Here is a 10,155-nt window from a genome sequence, read left to right as displayed (position 1 = left end):
CCGGAAGAAGTATTTGAAAGCACCTCCTTGCACTTGAACGAAAGTAAGCGTTTACAGCAATATTGGACGTAAATACGACTTCAAAGGCATTCTTGAGGAACAGCTCGTCAGAAATCTTCCGAAAAATGTGACGTCCTTTCTCGATATCGTCAGTGTTTAAATCAATTAATTGCCTACCTTCCTTAGGTCATTTTCTACACAATGTATTTTGCCACATTGTGTGCTGGCTCTTTTGTTAAATACAGTACTTTCTCCGTGTGAGACTCATGGTAGCGTGGCCGAGTGGTCTAAGGCGCTGGATTTAGGCTCCAGTCATTTCGATGGCGTGGGTTCGAATCCCACCGCTGCCAAATCCTTTTGAAAGATATTTTTTTTCCCGAACTGGGCATTCAAACTAAGCGTATAGTACATTTACCACGAACTTCTCCAAACGATAGCAGCGACGCTATTATGTTTCATTTTTGTAGATCCAATTTTGAAACCAAGATAATAAAAAGAATACAATTCAATTTATTTTAATTAGTTTGTCTCATTCAACACCCTAATTCATTCATTGTAATATATAAACATTTTCTAAAACCATCTTGAAAACCGTTTTCATTATTAAAATAAATTAATCCAAAATTTATGAAATGCCTATAAGATACTTATAGTGTGATATAGATGATTAGTCCATTTGCTTCTTATTTTCCAAGCATTGACGGGCGACAAGCTGCATTTTCTGAATGGCCATCTGCGTGTCTTCCGGCGATATCCCAAGATGCCACACGGCTCTCACCGAGTTGCCAAAATGAGGGTACATGAGGACTCGTACCCCCTGGCCCAATTCCTCCTCCTCCCCTTGACCCACTTGGGCCATTCGCTCGCAGAAGTCCACGGGATTCAAGGCGGGATCTCGGACTTGGAAGCGCAGGATATTTGTCTCCACGGCCGCCAAATCCACGGCAAACAGCGGCGGCTCGCAGGCGAGCAAGGCTTTTAATATTTAAGAATGGACAAGTTGTTAATGACGGCGATGGACGGCCATTGTGGGCGGGATCTCACCTCGAGCAAAGGTCTTGGCGTTGTCGTGATCTTCTCGTAGTCTTTCCACCATCTCCAGCAAAGACATTTTACCCGCTGCTGCCAGTATGCCGGCTTGCCGCATTCCGCCGCCCAGAGCTTTGCGGCACCTCACCGCTCGGGAGATGAAATCTCTGGGCCCAGCCAGCACGCTTCCCACCGGGGCACCGAGTCCCTTAACAAAGAAAAACCTTGTAACTATAACATAATAATCACATTATAGCATGAAAACATACCCTAATTTGACATTTTACTATTCTGGTATGTTTCAGACTGTATGTAAGATGCATTTAAAGTGCTTGACTTTTCCCAAAATTAGCACTAAACCATAAAATCATTGAGTTGAGTTGTGAAAGTGAATTATATATAGGAATAAATACTATTTCTTGTCAAATTTGGCATTGAGGAATTAAATTTTGTGCAGAATAAAACATCCCACCTTGGAAAGGCACACACTAACGGTGTGCGTGTACTGCAGTATTTCCGCCGCCGACACGCCTAGCGCCACGGCAGCGTTCATCAGACGGGCGCCATCCGTGTGCACCGAAAGACCGTGTTTATCGGCGAGAGATCGGACCTTTGGAGAAGAGCAGCTCATTAGGTCAGGGTCAACCGTACAGTAGTGATGTCCCGATCCGATAGTTATTTTCGAGGTATCGCATTTGGTCCGATTTTTGTCTTCGGTAAATCAAACCATGAATTTAAAAAAAAATGAAACCACTATGCAAACATATACAAACTACTTCTTTTAAGAAATTTGATATGTACCGATTATATTTTTGGAACCCAAACAAAGTCACCTGATTTTGATGATCATGAAATGCCTATTAAAAACTAATAATAGCATCGTGTAATATTAGTAAACAGCATTTCGAGTAGCTACCAGCAGAGGGCGCTGTATACAAAATGCGATTGTCAACATTATTTCTTGCATTACTTTTATCGGTCTTAAAATATCAGATCGATATCAGGTAAGCAATTCTTGAAAAAAATCGGATCTGAATCGGGACATCTTTATGTAAAATGTGGAATGTGCTTGGTATTGACGTCCATACATCCTGCAAGAAGTGTAGCGGAAGGACACGTCCTCCCTGAATATTGTGTGTATTCTCCACACAGATGAGCCGCGAGCGAGGGTAGTGAGGGTCCGGGTAGCCGTGGCGGATCTTGGACTCCAGCTCCTCCAGGTCCATGGTGCCGTCCGGGAGGTTTGCGGCCGTAGTGGCGTGGACGCCCGCAAGCTGCGTGAACGTCAACGTGAAACCAAGGTGGAGCACAGTGGGAAATGTTGACAGAAAATATTGATTTTCCATTTAACCTGCGCGCTGCCTCCCTGCTCGTAGATGTGTAGATGGGAGAGGTCGCCCACGATCATCTCGTCGCCGCGCTCCCTGCAGTGGACCATCACTGTTGTGATCAAGACAGGATGGATGTTTCTTGAATTTCAGCTGAGGAAAAGAGGTTAAAGTGATTGAATTGACCTGCGATGAGGTTGCTCATGGTTCCCGTGGGGACAAACAGGGACGCCTCCATCCCGAACATGTCGGCTGCCATCTTTTGCAACTCTGCAAGGAAGAGGAAAATGTTATTTTATCCAGGCTGGTGATCATTGATGTCAGAAATTTGAAAATAGGAAAGTTCCTATGAACTATAATTTAAATTGGATGAGTTAAAAACATTTTAAAAGGTGATATTTTAAAAAATGACTTCAGTTCACTAAAAATTAATACAATGTCAATGTTTTTTATTTATTTTTATTATAAATCCAAGATAGTTTTACTATTTCAAAAGTAATCATTTTGAAAATTATAAAACTGAATAGATTCTATAGGGAAAATCATTTTATGACCCCCCAAAAAATACTTGAAAAAAATAGTTTCACAAATTCTTACACTATATATGTTAAAGTGGTCAAATCTAATTTTAAAAGTTAAAATGAATAACTATTTAATCTAACTTTTGAATGACGTCATTTACTGTACTGAAATTTGCATTTGATATTACTTAAAAAATACACATATTGAAGTTTCTATAAGGAAAGTAAACTGCCTAACTAAAATTAAAGAATAACATCTCCAAAACTCACTTTATAAATAGACAGTCGTGTGTATCGTATGAAAAATGAATACTACAACTACTGCGTAACTCTGTATTTTTGTTAAAACGACGTTAAAAGAGACCATAGCTTGATGCTACTAGGTTAATGTGCTAACTCATTAGCTAACTGTAAGTGGCTATCATTGGAGACTACCGTTGACTGTGGGGTCCTCCCCCATGACATCGTCCCCGACTTGGGCCTCGGCTATGGCCCGACGCATCGCCGCTCCAGGTTTGGTCACCGTGTCGCTGCGGAGGTCCACCACCCGGACGTGAGCACCCTGCCCCGCCTCGGAGATTGTCGACCCCCCGCTCTTGTAATAATTTCGTTTGTCGGCATGTCGTCGAGTAAAGACGAAGGTCCGAAAATGGAACTTGGAAGCCAATGTTCGAAGGGACATTTTTTCAAAGAATACATCCGAGCGCTTGCGTTTTGAATTGAACTTTAGATCGATTAAATCGATAATCATTGACTGACCTAGCCTGGGGACAGGTTTTTTAATGGATGACCGAATAGCCCGTAAAAACTGCGAAGATCAATATGTCCACTGGGTGCCGCCAGACTGGCATAACAATATGTAATTAAAAAGGAACCTATTGTAACGGAAACACATTTGTGCAAACTACAATTACATTACCGTTATCACATACTACTTGCATTATTTATCTTTACTTAACAAAAAATATTAAACAGCCTATAAGCAGCATTACAATTAATCTAGTCTACTAAATACAACACTGTACATTCTAATATACAAATTATTATTTAAGTATGGATATAAAATATGTAAGAAACCAACAGATCATGTTATTACTAACCATTTTGTCTTTTTCAAATATATGAGAAGCCATGATGGATGAAGGCTCACCAACACAGTCAATGTGTCCAAACTCACCTTGTTATGGATAATGGCACATAAAAGTAAAATGTGACGTAAACTAACGAGCCATTCAAGATTGACAAACCCAGTTAGTTGATATTTTACCACGTATATGCTAGCAAAGAGACAGAACGTAGACATATTACGGAATAGACATCCCTAAACATTGAGCTGCTATGGTGGTACGTGACTGAGCTAGCTAGCTAGCTAGCTAGCTCGATAGCACAGTCGTTCATGAATGAGCTAGCTAGTTAGCTAGCTCGATAGCACAGTCGTTCGCGAATGAGCTAGCTTGCTAGCTAGCTCAAACATGTACCACCATAGCAGCTCAATGCTAGGTAGCTAGCATTGAGGGCCCCTCAGTGACCCTACAGTTTGAATTACATTGAACAAAAGCAACAAATTAAACTTAAAAACGGGGGACTTAACATTCCTAAACATAACATATTTCTACATATTTTTCTTCTACTGTCAATATTTTGATTATATTTGAACATGATGAGTGGAGAACCGTGGTGGCGTCCCTTGACAAGCCGCATCTGACAAACACGCCGACGAAACCCTCGCGTGCTAAACGTGTCAAAATATCCGACAATGTGGGATTGGCGAATCCGCTGGGTCAAATTACAGTCTCAAAACCACACCCGCACACAAATACACACCCAAATACACACACTTCCCACTCTTGTGAGATTGTAATCACTTGATAAGAGTGTGTGTGTGTGTGTTCACGATGCCAGTAAGGGAGTCTGCTTGTAATGCGACGGCCCTTCCAGCCGCGTGACGCTCACGCGCTCGCCGCCGCAGCGCCTTTCACGGGAAAATATTGAATAAGGCAGAAATGAAGCGGGAGAAATATTGACTCTTTGCTTCTGGGAAGAAGCGGAGATGAGACGGCAATGCCTTTGCAATAACCATAAAGTCTGGCGGGGGGCCTGAAATGAAGCCCACCCCTCGTTTCCCAAAAGTGTTTATGGGAAGTCAAAAAAAAATGGATGAGAAGATAATGCCAGATGCATTTTTCCCTGTTGATTTTTAGTCACTTTCCTTTTTATTTGAGGGCATTTCTGGTGATTTGAAATAGCCCATCGACGTCCATCTTTGTCAATGGCAGCTTATAACTTAACACACCCATTTCTAGTGAAAAAGTTGCTACTAGCCTGTTTAATTCCCAAATTAAACCATTTTAATACCATATATCGAAATAACAAATAACCTTTTGATAAACAAAATCACGTTGCCACCCCCATTGAGCACATTCATTCAAAATAAATAGCGGAGTTACGCAATTGACTCGATGAAGGTTGCATCACAGCCCAGCTCATTTGCATAATTGCGTTCCATGGAATCCTCGAAGCCTTTTTCCCGCAAGTCTACGTTTACGTCTGGATCCAGTGAAGAAGAAGAAGCCCTCCAGGGCAACTCCGCTAATCTTCTTCCAGAAAGTCAGGTGAACCCAACCTTCCATTGAAAAAGTCCTCCCACGCTCGGTCACCTGACCCCCGCTCCGCCACGTCGTCCCGCCGTCGTCCCTCCCGCACCTCCCCTCCCCCGGGCGGGGAAGTCACGTGACTTCTCCGAAGTCGAACCCTATAAACCGACGGCACTTGGGGGGCTCCGCGTCCGTAGCGAGCTGCGATTGGATCCCGGGCACGCGCCTACGAGGGCCCCCCGTTTTCATCTAACGGGAACGCCGAGCGTGGCCCTGCTTGCTAATGTGGGAGAAAGTGGGGGAGGACGAGTGGTCCGACTGGGAAGCGTTTGTTTTGAGGGGGAGCGTTCCCGGCGTTCCCAGCGGCGCCGTCCGTTTTCATCCGGTCCGAAGAACGTGGCGGCCAAAGTTCACGGATGTCGGGTTTGGCGAAGAAAAAAGCCACGCAAATCTGACGCAAAAACTGCTTTGATCGTTCGCCCGACAAAGAAAAGTCCAGAAGTAGACGACGTACCTCGATTTCGAGTTTTTTTTGTCTTGCGTTGTGACCAAAATGGAAGTTGACCTCAAAACTACACACGCAAAAAATGAATGAAAAGTCTAGTAGCTAGCTTCCTGCTAATATGGATGGGAAAATCCATAGGCCGGCTTGCGAAACTAGCATAGCAATCTGGGCCGGGCAATTCTTACTCATTTTAAACACTTTTAATTAATTGCGATTGCGGGATTAACTGCATTTGGGATAATAATGAATTCAAAAGTAGCATTTCATAATCCTATTTTGAATGAACGGCTGTATTCATGAAATATTAAGATGTAAACAGTTGAATGATTAACAGCACATTAGCTCATTGTGCATTGATATAGACTTAGTAGTTCAAATCATTTAATATCTTGGTTAATTATGATTATAAACCAGCCAGTCTTAGCCATTAGCTATTGTTTACTTTTTTCGGATGTGATATTTTCATATCATATTTATTATTTAAGATGTATAAACAGTTGAATGATTAACAGCACATTAGCTCATTGTGCTTTGCTATAGAATTAGTAGTTCAAATCATTTAATATCTTGGTTAATTATGATTACAAATCAGCCAGTCTTAGCCATTAGCTATTGTTTACTTTTTTCGGATGTAATATGACTGCAGGATTATCATATTTCAGGGAATTTTTTATCACATACTTCAATTTTAAACCACGCCGAACAATGCTGTGTTTTCGATTAGAGCAGATTTATGGCTTTTTTCATTTTGATTAGCAGTTTAGCATTCCCTTGACTTCGCAGGTCGGCCTAGTCTATACGTCCGTGCGTGCTTAGCATATGTTTTTTATTGATCCCCTTCGCTATTGCACCCCCCACTCGCCGCTTTGATTTGGCGCACGCGGAGATGGCGCTGAAGGAATGATGGAATGCTCGGCGGCTAAACGTGGGCCTTCCTGGAAGGCGCTCCGGCTTTATCAGAAGCGGCTGTGACAATACTGGCCGACGGGCCCAAACTCCCTTTCCTATAAGCGCCCATCGGCCGAGGAAAAAGCCTTCCTGGAAGGAACAATCAGCAAAGCCTCTTCCTGGAAGAGAGCCGCCGGGGCGCTTGATCGGAGATCCCCCCCCATCCCTCCCATCCCGCCCATCCCCCGCCTAGCCCTTGCATATTCAGCTGCGTGGGAGATGGACTTTTCCCAAACAATGTCAACATCCAGCATTCGTCGCACAAGCTGCTTATCCTCACAGAGGAGGTGCTGGAGACAACATTGCGTACCGTATTTTCACGACTATACAGCGCATCGTATTTTTAGCCGCAGTGTCAGTAACGAGTGCTATTTCTGTATTTTAAACACACAAAGGACGCACCGTTTTTATAGACGCAGCCAGACATGGGAAAACATACACCAGCTTAAACATACACGCTACACCCACATGCTAAAAACACGCTTTTAAAAAGGAAACGGAAGCAAAACTGAGTTGGGTTGTGCTTTATTTAGCCATTTTACAACGTACTCACGTCATCATCACCCACAAATCCATCAAAGTCCTCATTTTCTGTGTCCGAATTGAACAATTGTCCAAATGAGTCTTTTTAAAAAAAAAAATTAAAAAAAAAATTGGCTGGCAGGCAATTCAAGGTGGCAATCAGATTGCCACCTTGAATTGCCTGCCAGTCAATTGTTTTTTATTTTTATTTTTAGGATTGGCACCCTGAATTTCTTGCCAGGGACTTTTTTGTATTATTTATTATTTTGTTTTTATGATTGGCACCCTGAATTGCCTGCCAGCCAATTTTGTAAATTATTTTTTAATTATTTTTTTATGTTTGGCACCCTGAATTGCCTGCCAGCCATTTTTTAAATCATTTTTTAATTATTCTTTTTATGACTGGCACGCTGAATTTCTTGCCACAGACTTTTTTTCATTTTTTTTTTTATGATTGGCACCCTGAATTGCCTGCCAGCAAATTTTTTAATTATTTTTTTATGATTGGCACGCTGAATTTCTTGCCAGAGACTTTAAAAAAAATATATGATGGGCACCCTGAATTGCCTGCCAGCCACTTTTTTTGTATTACATTTTTTTTAATCATTGGCACCCTGACTTTTTTGCCACTTTTTTTTTTTATTTTTTAATGATGGGCACCCTGAATTGCTTGCCAGACACTTTTTAATTTTATTTTGGGCACCCTGAATAGCTTCCCAGCCACTTTTTTGTGAGTTTTAGATTTTAATCTGAATATAATTTCCTTGTTTTTATGCATACACCCAATACAAAACATAACAATGCAAAGGAAAAATGTCCCAAAAAGTGACCCATCAACAACAAAGACAAGGCCGGACTGACAAACAGTGTTGAAACGGACCGGCGTGGGTCAACGAGTCAATCAGAAACACCTGGGTCACATGAGCGCCGGCAAAGCGGGGGAGGGGAAACCACAGGTCAACTCAATTGGCCATCAATTAACGGGAACAGGGGGAAAAAAACAACATAAGAAATCGACCCCAAACAGGCCAAAAACGGCATTGTCGTCACTCGCCCTTTAAAGTCTGACCTTGCGTAACAATTTACTGTTACGACAAATGGTTGACTTTAAGAGTCACTTCCATGTGTGTAACATGCCATTGAGCAGTCCTGTTGGGGGAGGGTTGGGGGTTCAATGCCAGGAACGCACTTCACATTTGACATCATTTCTCCGCAACGGAGGCTTTTTTTTGCGTCACTAAAAAAATGTATTCTTTCTCCACTCTAAGTCCCTCCCCCCTCCTTCCCCTTTCTCTCTCTCCCTCTCACACACACACACACATACACACACACATAGACACACACACATACGCACACACGCTAACACCAGGCAAGCCGTAAAAACACAACTCAATTAAAGTGCCTCTTTCCTGGAAGCCAGTCACACAAAGAACACTAGGTATGCAGGGAATGGGAAGCGCCGACTGGCCCGCTCCCCAGCCAATGTGTCACTTTTCTCCACGCGCTTTCCTTTGATACCTTCGCGGTAGACGTTTTACGTAAATCTCCCGTTCATGGATGCTTTCGCATATTTGACCTGGTGTACGTGCGTGGAAAGGGGATTTTACAAGCGGCACGTGGGTGCGCGTCCAAGTTTTTATTGGCCCGCCGCGTATGATTCAATGGGACGGAATATGGCCCGCATCAGAAGCTCGAGTTCCGTCTATGGAACGTGTCAAAGTGGCGGCACGGGGGCCAAATCTGGCCCGCCGCATCATTTTGTGTGGCCCGGGATAGTAAATCATGAAATCATGAGTGCCGGCTTTCTGTTTTAGGATCAAATTAAAATGAAGAGTATAGATGTATATTAAATTTCCTGGTTTTCCCCCTTTTAAATCAATAATTGTATTTTTTTTATCATTTTTTCTGTGTTTTTAGTTCAAAAATCATTTTGTAAAATCTAAAAATATATAAAAAAGCTCAAATAAACATTGTTTTAGATCTATAAAAACTGAATATTCAGGGCTTTTAATCCATTTATAAAAAATCTAAATATTATATCTAAAATGGTCCGGCCCACATAAAATCAAGTTGACGTTAATACGGCCCGCGAACCAACCCGAGTCTGACACCCTTGGTTTAAAGATTCCGCGGGGGTACACACGTTGAGTGGTATCGAGTGGACATGTTTGGCTGCCATTGACAGCACTAGCTGTCAAATGGACATTGTGCCGCCCAGTCAAAATGGATTGGACGTCCATCACCGTTTTTTCTGCACAAAAGTAAACAAGTCCAACTCACACACACGAGATTAATTGGCATCGTCCAAACGGATTGGACGTCTATGGCCGTCCACGAGCTAGCACTTCACACAAAAACTCTTTTTTTTTTACCTGATCCGATGATTATTGAACATAATTTGAATGAAAGATAACATATTTGTCCCGCGTGGCTAAACGCAGCCTTGCTAGGGAACAAAAAGGGTCATGATCACCCGCACAAACGCCGAAAAAAAAACATTCGGGACGTATAAAAACTTGGGCCGCATTCCATTCCGGTTAGGTCCGGCCCAAAGTGAGCGTTTTGCACACTGAGGCCTGTGTCCAAGTGTGTAAAGGCTCTTCTGGTAATCCCTTTGTCCCCCCCTCACCCGTCTTTCCTTCCCTATAGGACCGCCTTTATGGAATTTACCCACAATGCACCAGGCGGGGGAAGAAAGAAAAAGTGTC

General features: G+C 42.6%; 1 protein-coding gene and 1 non-coding gene across 2 annotated transcripts; one reads left to right on the top strand and one right to left on the bottom strand.

Annotated features, from left to right (window-relative positions):
• Nucleotides 1-268: 268 nt before the first annotated feature.
• Nucleotides 269-350, top strand: trnal-uag (transfer RNA leucine (anticodon UAG)). Its single transcript has one exon. It is a non-coding gene; the product is annotated as a tRNA-Leu (tRNA).
• A 140-nt stretch (nucleotides 351-490) lies between these two features.
• tha1 (threonine aldolase 1) lies at nucleotides 491-3,697 on the bottom strand. Its single transcript, XM_077625845.1, has 7 exons — nucleotides 3,314-3,697; nucleotides 2,544-2,627; nucleotides 2,381-2,469; nucleotides 2,118-2,303; nucleotides 1,502-1,639; nucleotides 1,045-1,237; nucleotides 491-975 (listed from the first exon to the last, which is right to left on the bottom strand). The coding sequence occupies exons 1-7, from the start codon at nucleotides 3,627-3,629 to the stop codon at nucleotides 668-670; spliced, it is 1,314 nt and encodes a 437-aa protein (XP_077481971.1). The 5' UTR covers nucleotides 3,630-3,697; the 3' UTR covers nucleotides 491-667.
• Between the last annotated feature and the right edge of the window lie 6,458 nt (nucleotides 3,698-10,155).

The sequence above is a fragment of the Stigmatopora argus genome, chromosome 18, assembly GCF_051989625.1.
Source record: "Stigmatopora argus isolate UIUO_Sarg chromosome 18, RoL_Sarg_1.0, whole genome shotgun sequence".
Lineage (NCBI taxonomy): Eukaryota > Metazoa > Chordata > Actinopteri > Syngnathiformes > Syngnathidae > Stigmatopora > Stigmatopora argus.
This window is presented reverse-complemented; position numbering and strand designations above follow the sequence as displayed.

What these genes read in the sequence shown, in the direction of transcription:
- tha1 (XM_077625845.1), bottom strand. Translation starts at nt 3,629, where the DNA reads ATGATTATCGATTTAATCGATCTAAAGTTCAATTCAAAACGCAAGCGC. An exon ending in AGCAGGGAGGCAGCGCGCAG is followed by an intron (nt 2,304 to 2,380) that starts GTTAAATGGAAA and finishes ACGTTCACGCAG; the next exon opens with CTTGCGGGCGTCCACGCCAC. An exon ending in TTAGTGTGTGCCTTTCCAAG is followed by an intron (nt 1,238 to 1,501) that starts GTGGGATGTTTT and finishes TTCTTTGTTAAG; the next exon opens with GGACTCGGTGCCCCGGTGGG.